Source organism: Amblyomma americanum, chromosome 3 (assembly GCF_052857255.1).
Source record: "Amblyomma americanum isolate KBUSLIRL-KWMA chromosome 3, ASM5285725v1, whole genome shotgun sequence".
In the NCBI taxonomy this organism is placed as follows: Eukaryota; Metazoa; Arthropoda; class Arachnida; order Ixodida; family Ixodidae; genus Amblyomma; species Amblyomma americanum.
The window spans coordinates 161,006,738-161,029,859 of NC_135499.1; the positions used below are offsets into that span (position 1 = coordinate 161,006,738).

At 47.1% G+C, this 23,122-nt stretch overlaps 1 protein-coding gene across 1 annotated transcript in view; it reads left to right on the forward strand.

Moving 5' to 3' along the window:
• LOC144124213 (uncharacterized) overlaps positions 1–19,205 on the forward strand; it is a 37,902-nt gene extending 18,697 nt beyond the window's left edge. The window contains exons 9-14 of the mRNA XM_077656860.1: positions 1,381–1,634; positions 2,350–2,560; positions 3,765–3,854; positions 10,311–10,549; positions 16,612–16,825; positions 19,159–19,205. Of these exons, the coding sequence (XP_077512986.1) occupies positions 1,381–1,634; positions 2,350–2,560; positions 3,765–3,854; positions 10,311–10,549; positions 16,612–16,825; positions 19,159–19,205 (1,055 nt within the window). The remainder of the gene's footprint in view (positions 1–1,380; positions 1,635–2,349; positions 2,561–3,764; positions 3,855–10,310; positions 10,550–16,611; positions 16,826–19,158) is intronic.
• The last annotated feature ends 3,917 nt before the right edge of the window (positions 19,206–23,122 follow it).

The following is a 23,122-nucleotide window of genomic DNA, read 5'->3' on the forward strand; positions in this document are numbered from 1 at the left end:
AGCGACGGAGGTCCAGATCACGAGAGAAAAACAACTATAAGAATAAGAATGGGATGGAGACCATATGGCAGCTTCTCTCAGATCATGAATGGCAGTATACCAATATCCCTCAAGAGAAAAGTATACGAAAACTGTATCTTACTGGTACTCATCTGTGGGGCGGAAATGTGGAGGCTAAGGAAAAGGGTTCAGCTCAAGTTTAGAACACCGGAGTGAGCTAGGGAAAGAAAAATGACAGGTGTAACGTTGAGAGACAGTAAGAGGGCAGAGTGGGTGAGAGAACAAACGCGGGTGAATTCTATCCTAGCCGAAATCAAGAGCAAGAAATCTGTTGGGGCAGTGCGTCTAACGTGAATATAACCGATGTTCTTTAAGGGTTAAGACAGGATTCCAAGGGAAGGGTAGCGTAGGAGGGGCAGCAGAGACTTTGATGTTTGAGAAATTTGAGGCCGTAGGTGGCCGGAGATCGCACAGGACAAGGTAAATTGGAGAGGTATGGGACAGGCCTTTGCTCTGCAGTGGGCGTAATCAAGCTGATGATGATGATATAAGCTTTAAGCTCAACTGTCCATCAAAGGCACTTTTTCTTCTTTTGCCGACACGTGTGCGCGAACTGAGGAGCTTTAAGAGCTTAATACCCAAGCAACAACAACGTCGGGTAAAGTTATGAACCAGCAGTGTTTTGTCACTTCGCTCCCTACAAGATACGAATCTAAAGACACTGGCACGTTAATAAAATTTAGAATATGCAACATTAAAACGTGCAAACTATTTTTTTTTGTCTGTGAACGGTTAAACCAGGCAGAATCAAGCATGCCAAAAAAAAAATGAATGCAGATACTAAACGTTTCTTTCGCCTAACAATGTAATAGTAATACTGTCGAAATTTTTGGGTATTTTGCCGCTAGGGTTAGTTTTTGCAATAAGGCATCTTTCAGCAAGCATCCTCCACCCCTAACGGCTGGAGCTTCGACACTGTATCTGAGAAATATATTAAAAATGTGATTCTTCAATAATGCGAGAAACTCATATACATGTGAGCGCGTAAATGAAAGTATTCGGGCTTCAGCATTTACCGTACATGATACGCCATACGTTACCAGGTTAACTACGTAAGCCGCTTCATCGCAATTTAAGGACATTGATAAATGCTCAGCATTTACTATGACTTGATATTAAGGCATTACATTTTCAATTTGGCAACACTGCAGTGATGGTCGAAAAAGACAAAGTATTCGGTGTTCATGGTGATAATGGCAGTGGTTGCAGCCTTTTGTGAGTACAACACAAACTCGGCAAAGTCGCCACCACCACCAACCGTAGTAACACGTAACCCTGTTTGTCACCCCCTCCCCCTCGAACCTTTCTCATTTACATCAGGTTTCGAGGAGATGATTTGGAGGAACATCAGACGGGGAAGGAAGATTGGCGCTGCCCCACGGGACTTCGACTTATCCTCCAACGACTTATCCTCTTTGGAGTCACCTAGCCTAACAGCCGCTGATCCTGTATTCCCCGAACTGTCTTCTCCTCACAAGGTGACCAGAGCGAGCGCTGAAGATAACAGCTCAAAAGAGCCGAGGACATCACACCATAAATTTTGTGAAGTTCTGCCTACGTTGCCGAGCAGGGCTGTGAGTAGATGCGGTTCCTTGCCAGTGAAGAATTGCAGGATTTTGAGTGGCTTCTTTCTCGGACGAAATTTACCTTTCAGACAATTTCAATCAATGGTCGTACCTGATGATACTCTGTTCTTCACTGTGGGGATCGTTTTCGTCGATTAGTTCCGAGAACAGTGCTCGTGGTAGAATTTCGGTTCTTCCGGTCAAGCTGAACAGGTTCTGGTCAAGCTGACTCCATTAATGGTATACAGGCGACGCGCTGCCTCTTACTGCAGAGAATTGCGGGGGATTGTCGGGACGATTGTATTATTAGCATTCTATCAGCACTCTATTGGAGGGCCTTCTGTTCTGTAAATAAGTCGGAAGACTATATTGCCTTATTGCTGACAAGCCGCGAGGTAGCATCTCTGGTCTGTACCTCTGCGCTAAATTGCAGGCACTGAAGCGAACCTTTATCGCAGATTTTAAATATTTCAAAAAACCTCACAAAAGCCCGTATTGAGGAGACCAGTACAGCCACCTCGATAAGCGCTTGAATCTGTCGAAAGCCTTGTTTATATACGTAGCCAGTTCTATGCACGCGCGCCTTGCATGCGCGTCGGTCGACCAGCAGATATTTCGCCGGTTGTATCTTTGTAATGAAAAAAGCTGCTCCTATCGTAGCATCGCGTTTCCACACATCCTGCTTCAACTTGAGCGCTTGTTTTTCGCCTGCGCTTGCCTGCAGCATTCAGAGAAGGCGCCCCGGCTAAGTATTCCTCCAAACAAAGAAAAAGAGCCGACGAACAGACCAGATCTGGACAGTTTGGGGCCCGCAGACTCTTCTGTTGCCAACGGAGCCGAGGCATCGTGCGGCATAGACCAGAGGAGCCCGCAACAAAACAGCCGTCATGCTTTCAGGTCAAGTCCAGAGCATGCGGAAGACAGTACGGGCTTATGTGAGTAACGCTTTTGTTCTGCTTGCCCTGGGATGACTGCGCGCTAATTGCGGAAGGATGAATTAGAGCCGTTGATTGCCCGAATCTCTCAAAGACGGACAGCAGTGGCGTCTAGATATGCAGATGGTTAACCACATCTGGCGACTTGGCATAAGCGACAATTCCCTTTTTTTTAGATCTCGGGAGACAAACGTGCACATTACTGTCTCCGTCAGGTTGCTCTTGATACACCAGGTGTTTCAGGGAATGTGATCACTCGTGTTTAAAAATAGGGTTTTTGGGGTAAACAGAAGCTTTTTCCGGCATAGTAGTGCCAGCGTTGGCGGACGTTAACAAATAGGCGAATCATCTTAACTAGCTAAGTGATTAACTAAATTCTAATAGATAACTTTTTAACTTACCAATAGGCAGCTGACTGCAATTAGAGGCTTGTAGCCAGCCGTTAATAACATCCATGTCAGTTTTTAGAATTTCGAAAACACCATTACTCTCGCCGCTGTGGCTTGACAAAATTTGGGTGCATCTTGCGAAAATACAGGCGTTTTCGAAAGCATGCAGGCAAAGCAACCCTTCGTGTGGTCGTAACTAGTCGAAATAGCCCAATTTTGTCGTGCCACGGCGGTGAAAGTAATGGTGTACTTTAGTAATGGTACTTCGAGATCACAAAGATTGTTGTGGCTGGTTATGCTTTTGCGGGTGCTTAGTCTAGCATTGGTAATGTTGGTTCTAGAAAATATTCAAGGCAGCAGGGGTATCTTTAGGGTTGAGAATTCGCGCCGCCATTTGTTCCTATCTGTAACTACCAGAAACTTACTCAGTTAGAAATGTCTTAAGGGTGAATCTTGTGCAAGTGCCATAGCTACCGCATGACACAGCGTGCATGTCAAGTGGTACCTGCGCCACGACCTTTTTGCGAAAAATGTGGGGCAAGAGGCGTTGCTGGCTGAGACTCACTTTCCGAACCCGGGTACAAGAAGTTTAATGTTCCAGGACATGAGTAAAGAAAATCTGCTTCGCTCATTTATACCCACTTTAATGTGAAAACTCGTACACGTTCGCGTGTGGCCCTGTAATCTAATTAGATGCTCTGTGCGCGGATAATACTTTCTTGTCACCATTTTTGTGACCATTTGCTTCTTTCATAAGCAGAGTGTAATCCTTAACATATTTTTTCTTTATTGTTCTACTTCGATTTTGTATACAGTGGACAACGCAGACGACCGTAAAAAGAGCAGCTCCGGCTCGACGATCTCGCTGTGGGAAACTGATCATGGCCAGGGCCTCTCAACGAGTGGTAAATATGCCACAAAAAATTGAATTTCTTTCAAGAAACTCGCTCTCAGCTTTCGTTGGGGATATGGCTTTCAGCGGATGGATTTGAGCGTTGAAATGACAAGTGCTATTTTCCATCGGCAAGCAACGTTTCAACTCCAAATCTCGCAGATCCAAAGGGAATGACTAATAATTGGTCGCAGGTATTGATGAATATATCTGCTTTTTTTGTCGTACCAAATTTTAAACATGCGCCATGTTTTTCGCAGCGAATGGTATGCCTTTAATTTTTTTTCTTGTATCGGTTTCATTTCCTTTGCTTGTCACTGTAAGCCTGGTTAATGCTGGTTAATGATCATTATCAGCCTGACTACGGCCACTACAGAATAAAGACGCTCCCATATCTCTTCAATTAACCCTGTCCTATGCCAGCTGCGGCCACCCTATGCCCACAAACGTCTAATCAATATCAAGATGAAGAAATGGGCTTTGGCAGGGTATCTAATGCGAAGGCAAGATAACATACAATATGTTGCTGAAGGGTAATGAGTCGGATACCAAGGGAAGGCAAACAATGTAGCAGGGGGCGACATGGTCGCATGCTATTAAGTTTGCGAGGACACGGTGGTCGCAGCTGGAACAAGACGCTGCTAACTGGAGAGACATGCGAGAGGCCTTTGCCCTGCACTGGGCGTAGTCAGGCGGATGGAGATGATGATGTAAGCCTCGCACTAATTTGTGCATCAAGGATACTTTCATCTTTTTTTTAAATCATGTGTGCAAGTCGCGTAGATTCAACCGCGTAGTAACCAAGCAACTAAAACGTCGGATAAGGCTATAGACTAGCTGTGTTTCGTCAGTAATGCGGCCTACTATGAAGAAAGTAACACTGGCAGAATATTATAATTGGTAATTTGCATTATTAAATCGTCACAACGATAAAACCAGGCACAATCAAGCATGCAAAATAAACCAGCTCGAATTATTAACTTTTCTTTAATGTAACAAAGCAGCCCTGCCCGTGGAAATTTTAGTCTGTTTTCCTGTTAGAGCCAAGTTTTACAATACCGGATCTTTCAACAGGTATCCTGCACCTCTGACGGCTAGCGCTTTGACCTTGCATACGAGAAATATGTTACAAATGTCTTCTTTCTCCGCAATCATGTGAGAAACTGATAACATGTGGACGCATACATGAAAATTATTCTCGGTTGCAGGATTTGTTGTACGTGATACAAAGGACATTGTAAGGTTAGCTGCATAATCTTTTTTTGTCCCAGTTTTAATAACATTGAGGAAAGCTCAGAGTTTATCACCGCTTGATATTAATGCTTTACATTTGGTATTCGACAATACTGCAGTGATGAACCAAACGGGAAAACTGAATTGTATTCATGGTTACTGTGGCGTTGGTTGCAGCCTTTGGCGAGTACAATACAATCTCGCCATAGATGCTACTACTGCAGCGCTGGATTAAGGGGGGGGGGGGGGGGCACAAAAGGGGGGCTGCAGCCCAGGGGCCTCACCTCGGACAGTGGGAGAAGGGGGGCCGATTTATTCTAACCTGCTTAGTATATGGAACCATGGGCAACGGAACTTCGAGCGACATGTATGAAGCGAGAAAACCAGAACGAGCAGACGGGGCCCTCCGCCTAATGTAACAGCATGAGTTTAGCCTGATCATTTGGGGAGAGCTTGTCGAGCTGCAAAAACAGGAATCCCCCGCCACCCCAGCGGGGCCCTCTTTCTTACGAATCGAGGTGCGTTTGCTTGGCAGAGTTTTCGTGGTTTCCTGTCAGTCCGTCTGTCCAGTGCTGTCTGCAGAGGAGGGGCCAGAGCGAAACACCTAAAACATGTAATGTTGGATGAGGACCTAAATCTCCCTTGCCCCTCGTTACCACCACGCCACCCTCCACCTCTGAAATAGTTCTGCCCAGTCCTTCTCATAGAAAGGATGTGCTGCAGTGCCCAACAGTGCCTCCCATTCGACTTTTCTTTACCGTGATGGTAATTTGGGCGGGGGAGGGTGAGTCCGATAGCAGATGATGGTGAGTCTGATGGCAGAGTCTAGGCATGAAAGGAAAGAAGACGTCATGCGTGCTTTTGTCCGCGTGCCGTGGGGCATGGAATGTTCACTGTTCGGGCTAGGGTTGTGGAAGAGTGAAGGGGGAAGTTCGAGAGCTGGACACAAATGCCTGTCTCCATGACCCATTGCTGCCTAGTGGCTGCGCACCCTTGCGCGCGTTCGACGGAAAAAGTAGGTCAGACTGGCCGCTGAACTTTCCGCAAAGAAGTAGAAAAAGATGACTCAGAGGCGATGGAGGGCGCGTAACTTTGCCCGCGCTAGGTGTCGCCCTCTGCCCTTCGTTCTCGCGCTAGGCGTCGTCGGGGCGAAGGAAAAATCGAGAACCACCCAGAACAGACGATTGCTCCTAGCCAATAGGAAGACGAGACCGGAACGGCAGGAGTGAATTTGTACAAGGAACTCTATGCGTATGTGAAAACCTGCTTTGGCGCTAGTAACAGATGGTTGCGGCGCGCGTCTATGAAAGGAAGTTGATCGCGGGCTGCGATTCAGCCCCGAGCCACCGGTTAAGCTTGCATAAGCCCGCCCGTTGAGGAGCTCCCGGGGGACGCACCTCTCAACCAGCCACGGACCATCCAGGCAACGTGCGCCAGTCATTGGGACGGCCACCGTTGGACACCTGCGGTCGCGTCGGACTGACGAAGTGCCCGGTGCCGTGAACAATTAGCTTCCATGCATGCGAAAATGCTCGGTCGGAAGTATCAGTTTTGCGTCTAAACCAAAGGCGAAGTTAGAAAGAGAAGAGCGTGAAAAGAAGCTACCAAAGATGACCAAGTACCTACTGAATGCAGCTTCCGCGGAGCAGTACGATGGCTCTACCCAGAGTCCGTGTCAGACTCCCAATAGTACCGACTGTGCTTCTGTGGAGGACTTGCCAACTTCATCACCACGGTTTCCTAGCAAGAAGCAAGGTTTGACTCATCTTGGTTGTCTGGATCCTGTGAAACGGGGCCAACCTCGGTCGTCCATATTTCTGAGCAACCGACGCTAACCGAGTCCTGTCGTGTTCCTGAGTCACGAACGTCTATGCTACTCGGCCGGGCCCCTGCCACAGAGCTTCAGGTGTCCGGTCGGCCACGCCCGATTTCTACTACTGCTGATCAACAGGTGCCAAGCCTCCCCGAAAAAACCTCCTTCTACTGACGAGCGCCAGGAAAAAAACACTTCCAAGAACCCACTCACTTGTTTCCTGTTAGTCTGGCTTCAAATAATCATGTTCCCACCCACAAAGCGTGCCTCGAGAGGACGAATGAGACAGCTACTCGTTGCGGCAACAGAGAAGTACAGACACCCCCGCAGCAAGACGTACGTTGCGAGATTCTCTGAATTGACCCTGCTAAGTGGCCGGGCGTTATCACTAACACCTTTCGGAGTGTATGCCTTGAGAAAGGGCCATTGTATTTTCAAAATCGGGCAGAAAATTTTCTCTCTTCCGGAAGGCAATACAAAACTCAGAAACGCTGTCACCTCACCTTTTCGTGCGAAAAGCTGTTAATGGGGAGGCGTACGAGCGGGACTGGTTAATGTACTCGGAGTCCAAAGGTTCTGTTTACTGTTTCATGTGCAAACTATTTTCGATTTCAAGCAACCCCAGTGTTTTCACCACGTACGGCTTTTCTGATTAGAAAAGAGCAGAAGAAAAGGTTTGCGCACAAGAAAATAGCTTCGAGCACCGGAACTGCGGGGCAGCATGGCTCGCCCGCTCTAATTCGAGCAGCACAATGGACAGGTAGCTGGTTTTAGCATCTTGTCACTGAGACCGCTTACTGGACAGAGGTGTTGGAGCGCGCAGTCGTTGTAGTTAAGCTTCTAGCTTAGCGCAACCTTGCGTTTAGACGCAGTGAAGAGATTTTTGGTTCACCGAGAAATGGCAATTATATGGGAGTGCTTGAGGCCGTTGCCAAGTTTGATACCTTTCTAGAGTAGCACATCAAACGCTACGGGAACAAAGGAAAAGGTCACCCATCGTATCTGCCAAAAACCATTTGTGATGAATTTATCGAGCATATGGCAAAGGCTGTCAAGGAACGTCTCTTTGACGGAGTGAAACCCGCAAAATACTTCTCTCTAATTGTTGATTCGACTCCAGACCTTACTCACGTTAATCAGCTGTCAGTTTTTTTACGATACTATTTAAATGGGAAAGTGTACGAAACCTTTCTTGGATTAGTTCCAATCTAATCGCATACCGGCCTGTATCTTTTCGATACCATGATGTCCCTCTTGACGACCAATGGCATCTCAATTGATGATTGTAGGAGCCAGGCTTAGGGTAATGCGAGTAAAATGTCACGAAAATACAAAAGACTGCAAGGTCAAATGAAACACCTGAACGAATTGGCAGTCTACGTCCTGTGTGCTGGTCATTCACTGAACTTAGTCGGCGCGTGTAGCGTTGACAGTTGCCTTGAGGCAGTCAAATTTTTCACTAATTCAGAGACTGTACATGTTCTTTGCTGCCTCACATAAGCGATGGAGGTATTTTTTGGACAGCATGGGCGGAACTGGCCAGCAGCTTGTTTTGAAAAGTCTCTAAGACCAGGTGGTCAAGACAAGCTGAATCATGTAAGGTCATTCTGTAAAATTTCAATCCAGTCTTGTGTTGCCTTGACGCTATATCAAAGAACGAGGAAGAAAACGGTGACACTAGGAACGAAGCGCACTCTCTCCAAGAAAATGGCAAACCTAGAGACAGCATTCATGACAATTTTCTTGAGTGAAATCTTGGAGCGCTTTGTCAAAACGAGCGTAGCACTTCAGAAACTAGACCTAAACATTTCAACTGCTGTAGACCTACTGAGCTCTCTAGAAGGCTTTAATTCTTTGCGACCTCTCTTTGATACCTTCGAAGAGAGAGCACGTACGCTAAGTACCAATCGATGTGATCAGGATGAGGGCAAACGCATCGTTTTGAGTAAGCACCCGGACGGAAAAAGCGATGGTGCGCTACAAGGTAGAAAAAAGTTTATCGTAGTGGCCTGCAATGTTACACTTGAGAGTCTAGGCTCTGCTTCCGAGTGAGAAAGGTTGCCTACGCTGAACTCTGCGAATGGTTCGGATTCTTAAAATTGCTGGCAGAAGTTTGGAGGGAGGCATCTCTGGCACAGCAGGCTGAGAAATTGGTGAAAACCTACAAAAATGATTTGGAGCCAGCATTTTCCGCGGAAATCGGTCAGTGTGCGAACTTTCTGCACAACTCTGTGTGCCAGAACACGAGTCCTCTGAGAATAATGAAATTGCTGCACGAAAGAAAGCTTATTGATGCGTTTTCGAACCTTTCTATGGTTTTGCGAATGTACTTAAACATACCCGTGGCAAATTGTGAGACCGAACAATCGTTTTCCAAGTCGTCGCTGATAAAATATCGCCTTTGTTCGAGCCTCCTGGACGGCAAGGTGAACTCGCTTGCTATCATGTCCATTGAAAGTGACCTACTCCGCGATCTATCCTTCGAACAGACCATATATGATTTCGCCAAAGCGAAGGCGCGAAATATGACATTTCAAAATAGGTTTGCTTGCGCTAAACATGAATGGTTCCCATAAGTTTGTTGTGTCGCCTCCCAGCCTCCACGTTGCCAATGAAACGCTGAACAGTGTATTTCAAGTTATGCAAATCTTCTTTGTTCGTCTCTTGTTCTCCTTGTGATATTTACCGTGCTTATAAATAACTATATTTTTGTTGTTTTTGATAGTGCGACGTTTATTCGGTGTCGTCCGTGCGTGTCTTACCTTTAACGAAAATATTTTTAAATGTTTTGTAATTGCAGTTGGTAACTTTCATCTGTATTCTAGTGAATTTTTATGGTGTTTGCATTGACTTAAGTATTGTATATATCTATTGCATATTTATAGAGTAACGTGTATAACGATTACTGCACTCTGATGCTTGAATTTTAATGTTTTTTTTATACAACCATGCGTCTGCTCAAGGGATTAAACTTAGTAATGCAAACAAAGCCTAGCTTCAGAAGGATCGACATCTGAGCTGTATTGTCTTTTCCACGTTCTTGTTCGTCTTGAGTGCACTAAAGTTGTTCTTAAAGCCTAGCTTTTGCTGAAAACAGAATGCAGATTAATCACAAAGTGAACATATGTGTTGGTGTTTACAACAGCACGCGTTTCAAGCAAGTTTTGTTGCTTTTCTTATAATAACAGCAATAATAATAATCCCGTTCTTTTTAATTTGGTGGAATTAAAATGAAACACGACATATTTTCAGTAGCGTAGCAGGCGACAGGGGGGGTCAGTATAGAGAAAGGGGGCCTGCATGCGCATTAGCCCAGTGCCCCAATTTTTCTTAATCCGGCCCTACCACTACCAAAGAGAAATAACAACACGTGACCCTGTTTCGCACCCCTCCCCACCTCCCCGCATTTCTCATTTACACCAGATTTCCTGAGACTGATTAGAACGAACATCACATGCCGAAAAAAGACCAGAAGCACCCCACTTGACTTCGACATATCATTTTTGGAGTCGCCTAGCCCCGCTGCCGCTGTCCCTCAGATCTCAGACCTGGCTTGTGCTCCAATGGTGACCAGAGCGAGCGGTCAAGAGAAGAGCTCACGCGAGGTCGGCACAGCGAGCCAGAAAGCGCCTGACGAGCCTCCTATGTCGGCGAGCAGTACGGTGAGTAGCTTGCTTTCTTTGCTCGTCAGCCTCTGCAGGATCTAAGTGGCTCTGGATTTCAATGGTTTTTCTGTCAATAGTCGTGTAGTATGGCATTCTGTTTTTCACTGCGCACGTAGCTACCGTTGACACGTTACGAGAACTGCGCTCGTGGTTGTATTTCGGCTTATGCGGATAAGCTGAGCAATGCTTATAACAAATCCATTTATTATATGAAGCGGAATCGCTGGCACACTTACGGCAGAGAATCGGAAGAAATTGTCGCGACGATTGTAGTTTCGTCATCCTGTCAGCTTTGTGTTAGAGGCCTGCTATTGTGTAAATATCTCGGAAGACTGTAGTGCATTACTACGAGAAGTGGTGATTCTGTTCTGTTCATCCGCTCTAAATAGCAGGTGCTGAAATGAACCCCAAAATAAGATTTTACAGAGTTCAAAAATTTTATCTTTCAGCCCGTCTTGGATACATGTCTTGAATCGGCATATGACGAGCTTCATAGGATTTCTCGGTTTAACACATAGATTTATGTGAATCTCTAAATTTGCGGTGGCTACCGTGCTTGGTTACCTTTCCTTTATTGGTATGTATTACTTATGTGTTGTATTTTACTGTGATGTAACGGGGGCAAGAGAAGCGAGTTTTAGTACGGTGAAATGATTTTTTTTCTGCTTTTCCACAGTGCATTCACAGGGGCCTCTAGCATCCATTTCTGCCTCTGATTCGTACAGGAGTACTTTCTTGTCATGTCATTTTACTCTTGCCTCGATGAAATGGTCCCTTTCCTTTTCTGGCTGTACTTTGCACTTATGCTGTTTTCCGTAATGACTTCGTTTTCGTTGAAAATTTTGAGATGACATGTTTGTGAGCAGGCATTGAAGTTTTTTCCAACATCCTCCTCGCTGTACCGAATACACTCTGGGAGAACAGAGAAATGAGTTCAAGTCCGAGTACGACAGACCTACAGGTCTTTGTAGAAGGCGATGCCGGTGAGTTCGAGGTCATAACATTAATGCAGGACAGCTGAGCGGAAGAAAAATTGCACAGGAACATCATTCTAAACAACGCACACTGAATAGCAACTTTCTTTAACATGTCAAAGTAAAACAGCGCACCAGCACAGTGTATCGGCTGTTCGTCCATAGTCATAGTGCTGGTGCGCTCTTTCGCCTTGATAGATCGCCCTAAGTGCATTGCGAATGACAGCGGCAGCTCTGCCTTCACGCAAGATTCGCGGAGGTGAATATGAATGTGATGCACTTTTAGGTAATGGTCTGCAGAGAAAGATTTGGGAAGCGATACTGGATATGACTGAGGGAAGGCCTGAAAAAGAAAGAAGGCTACTGATAAGTTCTCAATGCTTACATTTGCGCTATTCTGGGATCACGAAGGCGGCCTTGTGACCCCTATAATACGTGGAAGGTCGAGGTCGCGACGGGACTCGCATTCTTGACGCATGTTCTTCTTGGACCTCGGTGTCATCACGCGTTTAAGGCATGAAATGCTTTAAGCCCCCGTTGTTGGCGCGCTGTAGGTGACCTTGGCGCCAGGATGGAGAACACGGAGGCGAAAATGAACTTTGGCCATACTCTCACACCCGCCGCGGTGATCAGTGGTTAGGGCGCTAGGCTACTGATACGGAGTTCCCAGGTTCGAACCCCACCGCGGCGGCTGCGTTTTTATGGTGGCAAAACTCTAAGGCGCCCGTGTGCTGTGCGATGTCAGTGCACGTTAAAGATCCCCACGTGGTCGAAATTATTCTGGAATCCTCCACTACAGCACTTCTTTCTTCCTTTCTGCTTTCAATACCTCCTTTATTCCTTCCCTTATGGCGCGATTCAGGTGTCCGCCGATATTTGAAACAGATAATGCGCCATTTTCTTTAATAATAATAATTGGTTTTTTGGGGAAAGGAAATGGCGCAGTATCTGTCTCATATATCATTGGACACCTGAACCGCGCCATAAGGAAATGGGAAAGGAGGGAGTGAAAGAATAAAGGAGGAAAGAGATGCCGTAGTGGAGGGCTCCGGGATAATTTCCACTGTAGACGGGAAGCGATGCAGTGCAAGTAGATTTTTGAAAGAAGTGGTCTTTGCTTTCCGGTTTCTAAATGCTTGGAATACCTTTCAAATGGCAAGCGTAAGAAGTTGCTAAAAGATTTGCTTGACTGTGTCTTCCCTGAGCCGATATATCGATCTGTGTATAGTGGAGGCCAAGGAGGAAATGTTTTAAAAAGGGTAAGAAAAATGGTGGTGCCAGCGGATGTGAAGGCGTTTTTCTTCAAGTTGCACACTGCGACTTTGCCGATTAAAGCATGGATGGAGGAGAAGGGATTGTTTTTACCATGGGATGCTGACTGCTTGTTAAGTCACAAACCAGAATCAATAGAACACGTCTTTATTGATTGGTGGGATGCGCTGCTCTTTTGGGACGTGCTCCAACGTAGAATAAAGAAAGACTGACCCTTGACGCCGTATGCGATACGATTCCTGTATGTTGAGCTGGGTCTTTATACATACGATGTAATTTTACTTCTTGGCCTGCCCAGCATTTGGCGAAGCAGGATGGCTGTACGACACTGCGATGAAGATGCGCGGTCTGTCCGAGATTACTTCAAAAAAAACATATTTAAGCTGCGTGAAGTGTACAAGGAGCCATGTTTTGGAGATGAAGTTATCGAGTTGATGGGAGAGTTGTGTTCTTTGAAACAGTTTTGATTTTCTCACGTGAGTGAAACGCATGTCCGCTCTCGATGTTTGAGAATGTAGCGCAGAACATGTTTGTGGTCTGTTGTAAACAGTCTAAACAGGCAATAAAGGCAAACAGAAAATAGCTGGCGTGGCGGAGTGCTTATTATGCTCGTCTCGTACTCCCGGGGCCCTGGCTCGATCCCCAACCTCGACCAATTTCCTACTCGGTTTTATTTATTTTTGCTTGATATTTGTCGCTCACGGCCAACGCCGCCGACGCCGACGATGACACCGGCCTTTCTGCGACACGGGGCTCTTAACGCTCTCGCGTTAAAAGTTTATTCGAACGAACTAATCCGAGGTACTCAGGCCCCGGTGTCTGCGCACGTCCCCACTGTACACAGGTGAGGTGGACGTTGTTACATACTGATGCCAGCCCGTTGATCAGCGGTGTGTCCGCACCCATTCCAAGCCCTCGGTTACCTATGAACTTCTTCCTTATATGTAACAAACTTGTTCGGCATTTAATGTAGTTAAAACGAGTAGGCGTGCGAAAGCATGTGTTTAGCCTGGTTGGTTCATGGTTTATTTCCCTGGGTCGTTGTCACTTGTGACAACGATGTTAGACAGGTTGATCTAATCTGTTCGCGCTCCAGGTGGAAGTTGATGAAAACTACAATGTGGAATGCAAAGCGCGAGAGTGTGTTGCAGTATAACATGAGTCGTGATGCGCTGCGGCGATGCTTTAGCGCTAAAGTGCATTGGCCAGCGGGTACTAAATGCAGTCAGGGCAAAATTTGTTTCTCTACGGTCAAGGTAATGGCGCCACAAGATTCTTGATTGGTTTAGACCCCAAGGAAAAGATCTTTCGCCATAAAATGACATTTCATAAGCGATTTAGTTCCCTCCTCAGCCTCAGTTATAGCACTTACTCCAGTCATAACACGCGCATTGCTAACTCAAACCTCGGTTAGGCCCTGATTAGAAAAAAATTTTATTTACGTATGTACGCATGCCAAGGTTACTGGAAACATTGACATTCACAAGCAAACATGGCGCTAAGCATGCAAGGCGAGGAAAAATTAGAGGTACCATAAGCATCTTTGAGCAACTAACAGGAATTGCTTCTGGGCGATGTACAACGGGATAGCATACCTATTGACGGAGTGAAACAGCAATAATCTGACACAGAAAAAAAGACCTTAGCACCAGTTTGGTCTCAAAACCGGAACAAGACGATCGTTAACAGAAATGAATGGGCACGACCACTGCCGCGGAAACTCTTCCTCTCCCAAGATAGAGAGTTCCTCCGATAAGAAAGATCAGCTCCTTTCGAAGACGGCCAAGTATTGGCCGCACAGCGCGGCGTCGAAATCCACCAGCGACCGCGGTGCATCGACTGCGCCATAAACTAAAAAGGCCCGCTACAATTAACAGGCGAGCAAAAAGGCAAAAACGCAAAAAGGCACCCGTGTGCTGGGCGATGTCAGTGCACGTTAAAGATCCCCAGGTGGTCAAAATTATTCCGGAGCCCTCCACTAGGGCACCTCTTCCTGCCTTCTTTCACTCCCTCCTTTATCCCTTGCCTTACGGCGCGGTTCAGGTGTCCAATGATATATGTGAAAGATACTGCACCATTTCCTTTCCCCCAAAACCCAATTATTATCATCAGCATCTAATGAATGGTTGTCATCGAAGGAGAATGTGAGGATGCTGCCCGAAAAAAAAATCTAAATGGGATGAATAGTTAATCATTAGAGCCAAAAATTTCAAAAAGGGGGCGGGCAGGACCAAGGGTTTCGCGAAATTTGAAAACGCCGGAAGTAAGCGGAGCCAAAACGTGGTGGAAAGTTTGAAAACTCGTATTGGGCAATCACGTGACCAGTAATAAGTGACAGATGCGTAACCAGGAGATAGAAAAATAATGAAAAATTAGGGGCAATTAGGTAATTATTGAGAAGCAAAAGGTAATGGACCGGTAAATAGACTGGACGGGTATATAGGGCGGGAACGAAGCGTGACGGAAAATTTGAAAACTCGAAATGTTTGCCGGGATGGAATGAGGGTATAATCAGAGTAATTCGATAACCAATAAAGTGGACGAGAAAACAACAATGGCGCAAAATCTTATAGGCGACCAGTGTCGAGGAGGAGGCAATGCTTTCGCATTCTTACAATGCGGGTAGCTGCAGTGATCGCTAATTTTTTTAGCGCATTCTGCACAGTATAAGGGAGACTACTGCAGCGTGCGCGCTGTGTAACGATATACAGCACCCGTCAGAAGTTCCCAGGACACAGGTTAATTCTGCTTTGAGAACTTTGAGTATTTACTAGGTGTCTTTAGCCCCATGATATACTGCTTCAAAGTGGACTCTTTTGCCTGGGACTTTTTGATGCACCCTGTACAACCTCTGTCGGTTGGCCGCGGTGGCTCAACGGTTTATGTTGCTTATCCCAAAGTCGCTCGGAGGTTCCATCCTGGCCACCACGGCCGCATTTTGATGGAGGCTATATAGAAGAAACGCCAGTGGGCAAAGCGACGTCAACCCCAGGTAGTCTAGTTTAGAGCTCCAAACTACGGCGTCTTTTATACCCATGTATGGCTTCGGGACATTTGCAGGTTACTTGTTCCCATTAGAGAAGTACCTCCCATCAGCGTATGGAACAAACTACGCCCCTTGTACGCAGTACAATATATCGGTGACAAAGACAGGGAATAAAAATGGACCTTGAATGCTTATTTGCGGCATATTGGTGACGACGACTTGTTCAGAAGGTCTAGCACCACCGTAATCGACGTACTGTTTTCTGTGGCCGAGCTAGATATCATTCCAGTATCTGTGCTCCACAGATGCAGTAGTTCTGTAACTTTGTAAGAATATTAGGATTGATGGGTTGGAATGCTTTTAAAAAATCGGTATTTAGTGAGAAAGAATTGATTGGCTTTTCATCGTCGTAAGGGCTATCTCGGTCGAACGACACATTATTAAAAAGGGTTTAAACTAACGAATCATATTTGGTCGATTTCTAGTATATTAGCTCATCAATGCCTTTAATGAATATGTGAAGAAATCAAACTAGACTGCAGCTGATTTCATCCCATGTTTCTTTTATCCAGCGGTACCTTTCACAGTAGCATTATATCTGCGTATACGCTAAAAATGCTAACATTCCTTGAGCAATAGACTGCGCTAGTGCGTCCACATTGATGGCTCGCGGTTGACGTAGCTGGTGAGCGTTCTTTATCCGTGAGACCACACTGCTACAGGTGCGATGTCTGAAACCAAGACGCCTTCAGATGCCTTCGTTTCATGCACTCACTTTGTCACAGCTTCTGCTTCAGCTTCAGAATGTGCGTTCTGCTTTTATGCAGCACGCTGAGAAGGGGAGCCACGCAAGCTTTGCGCGAAGCAAAGAGAATGAGCCGGCGGCTGTGACTGGGCTCGGCGGCATGGAGCCTTCGACTCATCCAGCTGCCACCATCGAACCAGTAGACCGAGGCAACTCGCGGCCAAAGAAACGCCAGGGAGCGAAGACATCTCGCCGCCGCAGAGCTAGTCGAGAACCTTCGGAGGATGGTACATCTTGTGAGTATGCACCTTCTTATATAGCCTTCTCAGCGTCTCATAGCGCCCGTCATCTCGTCCAAATAAATGTCGACCTCCAAAAATTATTTAGATGCGACTCTTAAATTTAAGTTTAACGCCGACTAAGCACGCCCATACAGGCTAAAGGTCAGTTGATGCGTGTGCGTGCGTGTGCGTGTACGTGTACGTGTGCGTGTGTGTGCGCGTGTGTGTGCGTGTGTGTGCGCGCGCGCCGGTTGGGCGAAGCGTTTAAATTAGAAAATGTGTGATAATAGCGTGACAGGGGCAGTGTTGGAAGCGAAACTTCTGCACACGCCCGATGATCAACCAATGGCAGCAATATGAAAGATGAGAGTACCTGTCACGACTCACAAGGTATGCCTGCTGGCTCATCCAGTCACGTGGCCTTCGCCACCATCCCCAATTCTGCCACGTGCCGGAAGCGTGCAGGCTGAGTCACTATTGCATGGAGTGATCCAGCAGTGTGCACTAATCGTTGAAAACGGAATTCAGACAATAACAACCTTGGAGTAAAGCGGTAGTTCCCACCGGGTTGACGGAGCTTCGCGGCTCTACCTCCACGTGTTTCTTCAAGAACCTACCAACTGTGGAGAGGTGTCGCTTTGTTTCCCGCCCAATGAGCGGCTTGAGTGTTTTACACAAGGTGACACTGTACTAGTAAGCCGCCGCACTGCGCACATGCGCTGTGGTCGCTTCGTAGCTGAATCTTTACAACCTTGTAGAGGATTGCAGACAACGATGCCGACCCACCACCAGTCACCGTGAACGGCTCAATCGCTCTCGATATTATCGCGTCCCTAAAGCGACTCGTCCGCTGCAATGGTTTCGGCCAGGAGCACACGACCACTCTGTAGAGCTTAGTAAGCGGTTTGATAGGGCCTGTTTGTAGAATCACACGTGTACAACTGACTTTTTAATGAAATGAAGGCCACTCTTGACTGAAAGTGTGTTTTGGCTGCAATACCGCAAGTCCGCCTATTACAAACTTCGGATACAAAGAACGCTATCCGTGTGACCACCACGTTAATTTGTAAGTTCGAGCGACTGTATTTTTTTCAACTTGAAATACGTGCTGCTACCTGGCGTGTCATTTGTTATGCTCGCATCCAAAAGGTGAGTTTTCGTCAAAGGAAATAGTGGCATGACAGAGAAATGCCGAAGAGACTTGCCAAAGTTACTGTTATGCTGCTTATTAGTCATACAAAACCATGTAAGGCGTTGGACGAAAAAGCAAGTTTTGTCTCGGATGAGCTTTTGAAGTGTGGTGGGGACATAGTCACGCAAACTTCAACTTCGCCGTAACTGTCGCGTGGTCTCCTTTGTGACGAGAAAGTTAAAAAGGAAAGTATTTTAACTACCCCGTTCTGGAAGGACGCCAGGATCACGCTGGCAGAGAAGAGACGAAGAATGGAAACCAAGAAGAAAAAATTGGAGGACGCTCAAGCTTCCCATTCAGAGTGGAATGCGACAGCGTGCTGCAGCACTGCCAGGGAGTCCACGGAACGCCATCGCCCGTTCGGCGCGACGCCTTGCCCGTTAGACGAATCGCTCTGCTAGGTGCGGTGAAACGGACGTGCGGAGCGGCAAACCACGTAGAAGCGCTGTCAGGCGCCTTGCCAAAACGCGCGGCACTCAAGTTGCAGTTGTAGTTCGTCGACACATCGTTCTCAACAAACTCGATGCCCCGAACGCAAGCATAGCTTCCGCGCCAAACGAACGGGCAGCAAGCCGCAAGATTCGTGGTGAACGCGCTTTGGATGCGCCCCGCACGGCCCCACTGCGCCCAAAAGAGACCTGCGGGAGGCGCTGCCGTCGCGCACCATCTGTTGGGGCAGTGGCGTATATTGCAAGGAGTGCGAGGAGGAGGATTTCTTGCTCACGGCCGACGCCGCCGACGCCGACGCCGACGCCGACACCGGCTTTTCTGCGACACGAGGCACGAGCCCTTAACGCTATCGCGTTAAAAAGGATTGGATGGATGGATGGATGGATGGATGGATGGATGGATGGATGGATGGATGGATGGATGGACGGACGGACGGACGGACGGACGGACGGACGGACGGATGGATGGATGGATGGACGGATGGATGGTCGGATGGATGGATGGACGGATGGATGGACGGATGGACGGACGTAACTTTATTCAGCAAGAGAATTCGAGGCCTGCACGCCTCCTGGGTCTGCGCACGACCCCACTCACAGTCTAGACGTTCATGTGGTGTTTGTCCATGACGTAAGCGGCCCGCCTGATCGCGATCTTCTGCCTGGCAAGGTACGCTGACCGTAGTGAGGTCTCCATGTCCTCCCAGGTTCGGAGAGGCGCCGGACCGGCGAGGCCAGGGGAGGCCGGGCATAAAAGTATGTGGGTAAGAGTGGCCTTGGGTGGGAGCACAAAATGCATATGGGGATACCGGCATAAATTTAGAAAGATTGGCTGGTGTAGGCAACGTTCCCGCCTGCAGGCGACGTCAAACTGGCTGTTCCCTGGTAGTGGGGGATGGGTGTGGTGGCGGGTAGATTAGGCGCACAGTGCGGGATTTTGCGGGGACATTAGCAAAGGAATACATAAGCTCCTTCGAGAAATCCCCCACGAAGTCCGCCTGTGGCAGGTTTCTAGACCTTCGGGCTAAGGAGTCGGCGGCCTCGTTGCCGAGATTTCCACCATAAGCTCACCCACATGTGCGATATCAGTTAATGAAACGCAAAAAAAAAACTGCTGTGATTCTGAGCCGCACTTTTATTTATGTATAATTGGCAGTGCTAACCAATATCTAACCAATATAACAAACCAAATTTAGATTGTTGTCCAGAAAAACCCTTTCAATATATAGAGCAAATTTTACTTTCTGCCTCACTCGGGAAATACAGCTGCGTGTGTGTGTTTAATTTTGCAGCTGTGGCCACTTCAGCAGCGGATGGAGAGAGTGTCGCGCGGTCTGCGAGCGGGCGGCCAGTACGCAGCGCTGCTATTGGGAAGAACTACAAGGAGCCAGACATTGGAAAGTGAGCGGCTACACTTGCTGTTTAGAAGCTACGTTATACTGAAAAGGCGACTGATGACTGTGTTCTTAAATTGGGTTCGGTTTTTTGTGCTATGAGAACGAAATTTTACGTCATAGAGTCGAAGATAAGAAAAAGCAACGCCAACATGTTGTGCAAACTTCTTGGTAACTGCCGGCCGTTCGATTTTTTTTTTACAAATCCAAGTGAAGTGCAGTAGGAAGAGACGCTATTTTTGTAGTTTAGGCCCGTCCGTAGAGGAGCTCTGAAAGGATGCCGTAACCTTGCACCTCCCACTGTGTAGCGGAATTTATGACACTGAAGTGACGGCATGAGTGGTCTGCTCGCGAGCACTCGCTGATTCTGTCACCATGAGTTCGTAAAATGCCCTTCATCGAGAACCGATTTAGAATAACAAAACAACGAACAACCCTCGAAAAATTACATCATCAACCCATTTGCTACATCTGCGCCAGCGGAATTTTTGCCGCATTTCGCGTTAATTAATTTGTCACCTTGTCATAATTATTGTAGTGTATTTTATGTTCTTTTTTTGTTTTCTGCAGGAAACTTCGGCGGCCATGACTTCTGGAAAAATTATTCGGCAAATCGACACTGCTTTTTAAAATACACTCTCATGGCACCTTGCATTATCTGATTACTGGACCCAAAGCGTTCACGCTAGTGAATGAAGCCCTCTTTATGTCTTACATTATTTTAATTAGTCACATTAGGAGCGCACAGCGTTCCAAATAGTTGAAATGCGCAATTTTTCATTATTTCGCATTTCCTATTCAGTTTTCGCCAATTTTACATTTTCTATCATTGCGTTCTTTCCATTCGCGAACTGCATTTTATCGTGCCAATCCTGCGTTGGCGGCTCTTTTACTGTTCTTAGTGCTTTATGTTTTATTATACTTTAATTGTCTTAATTGTTACATTTTACTTTCTTTTAATGTTTAAGTACCGTCGAGAGACAGCCCTCATGCACCCACGAGTATGCCGCCCACAATCGTGCAATAAAGTGATTGGAAAAAGGGCTTTATCATTACTGCCTCCCAAAGGAGTTCTCAATACCTTGCATCTCTAAGGGCCACATGAAATGCAGCTGCAAGTCAAACTGTGTAAAAGTGGCGATAACCGACACCGAAGAGGAATTTTACAGCTGTTCCGCGACTCCAAGCGCAGAGACCGCGTCGCAGACGTATGCCTGAGCACACAAATCTATTAGGTTGTTTTCGTGCAAGATCAGGCGAACGCGACAGACCATCGCCGCATAACGTGCACTGCGGAAGGACTCGCGGTTGTGGCGCAGCTCTGCAACTGAGCGTGTTTTCTTTAGCTCCTCTTTCAACAACTAAATCGTTCAGGAGTGAGTAGAGTAGAACATGTATATAGTATCGAACTCGAAGTGGATCACGAAATAATGCGATATATCGATAATACGATATATAAACAGTGGATAATAGGGATAGAAGGATAGAAGGGATAACACATTGCACCCACACGTGTGACGCGTCCTTGCGACGACATGCTGCCCGGTCCGAGCAACGCTCGCTAAGCGTTGGCAGGTCTAACTTGCTTCGCACTGAAGCCGCTGCGGACGGTGCCTAGGAACTAATCATTGTATATAATAAGACGTCTAATCCTGTAACCAATAGAATATAAATAGAGCAATCGTCCATGCAAATTGAGGCACGGCTGGCTTCCTCAACGCCTTCGGCAGTGAAGCGCGCCAAGCCAGAGCTGCCGCTGGCTTTAATTTGTTAGGCTGGCTTTACCGCCAGCCTAACACCACCTTAAATCACGAGGTAGTTATGAGCATGGCGTACGCATTCACCAAACCCATTCACAGCTTTCGAAGAAGCACCTGCAAGAGTTGCCCCAAATGGAATCTGTCCACGTCTTAGTGCTGGCCTTAGTATAAATGAAGGCCTAACCAAGAGGGTACAAAACCATTGCTGAACACTTGGTCTGGGTGCCGTGGAAGACCGCTTCTCGTACGCTTGACTGTCCGGTCTCATCATAGCCTTCTCCATTCTGTTCTCGTTGGAGGGTCACATTTTCGGCTTCTATGCCTCGAAGAAACTTCTCGATTATGCTTTTCATTTCTATAAACCGCAGTTAGAAGAGATTTTCACAGCGCTTTGTTGTGCACAACATAACAGCGGGGACAAACATATAGTAAATTTTAATATATAAGGTTCTGAAGTAATTTCAAATCATAGCTAACCACAGCTGCATTAAGCGTTATCTGAGCGCAAAAGTAAATTTTGTTAGCAGGACACGGAAGAAACCGGGGAGCCGAATACCTGGCCACTATGAGAGTGGCTCGAAATTAACCACTCTTACCCGAGCAAAGTCTTTTGGCGAGAAAATATATAGTCCCGTGACACACATGACGAATCACTAACTTGCAAACAGCGTGTACACAGACACCTGTCCCTTGTTTTGTTCCCAATTTTTCTTCCGAGGCTAGCGTTTTCTCTACGTATACACGGACGCTGCCGTCTACCCGTGCGGGTCAGAACACGCAGCCGCACTGGTAGTCGTAGACAGCAAAGAAAGAATGCTAACGAGCGCCGCAGCAAAAGTCGCGGGCGCAGCGGAGGCCGAGGAAATTGCCGTCGCGCTGGCGGCAGCAGAAGGCTACAGAACCGGTCGCCCACTCAACATACTAACAGATTCGAAAGAAACGTGCAAAAACTATACAAAGGCCAGAGTCAGCAAAACGGCCCTTAGGATACTCGGCGGGGTAGCCCCTGCAGGGTTGGAAAAACTCAGACATAATTTAATTTGGATCCCAGGCCACGCGGGAATAGAGGGGAACGAAAGGGCAGACAGCTTAGCTCGAGGGGAAGCAATCCGAGCCGGGCAGTCACACGCCCCGGGTCTTCACCTTCAAGCCTGCGAGGGGGGATACACAGAACTTTTAAACCTATGCAAAGGCGTCAGGATTAGATACCCGCCACCACACAAAGCTCTGACAAAGGAGGAGGCCACTGCTTGGCGCAGATTGCAAACGAACTCCTTCCCCGATTTATATATACTGAGCAAAATGTACCCATCGCAATACAGGGACACCTGTCCGTGTTGCGGAGCCATACCCACACTCTACCACATCACATGGGAATGCGAACGTAACGAGGCATTTCACAAACACAAACACCCGAGTGCGGAGCAATGGGAGAGCAGTCTCACCAGCAGCGAGCTCACGGCGCAGAGGGCCTTTATAGAGCACGCGACCGGTGCAGCACGACTCAGTGGAGCCTT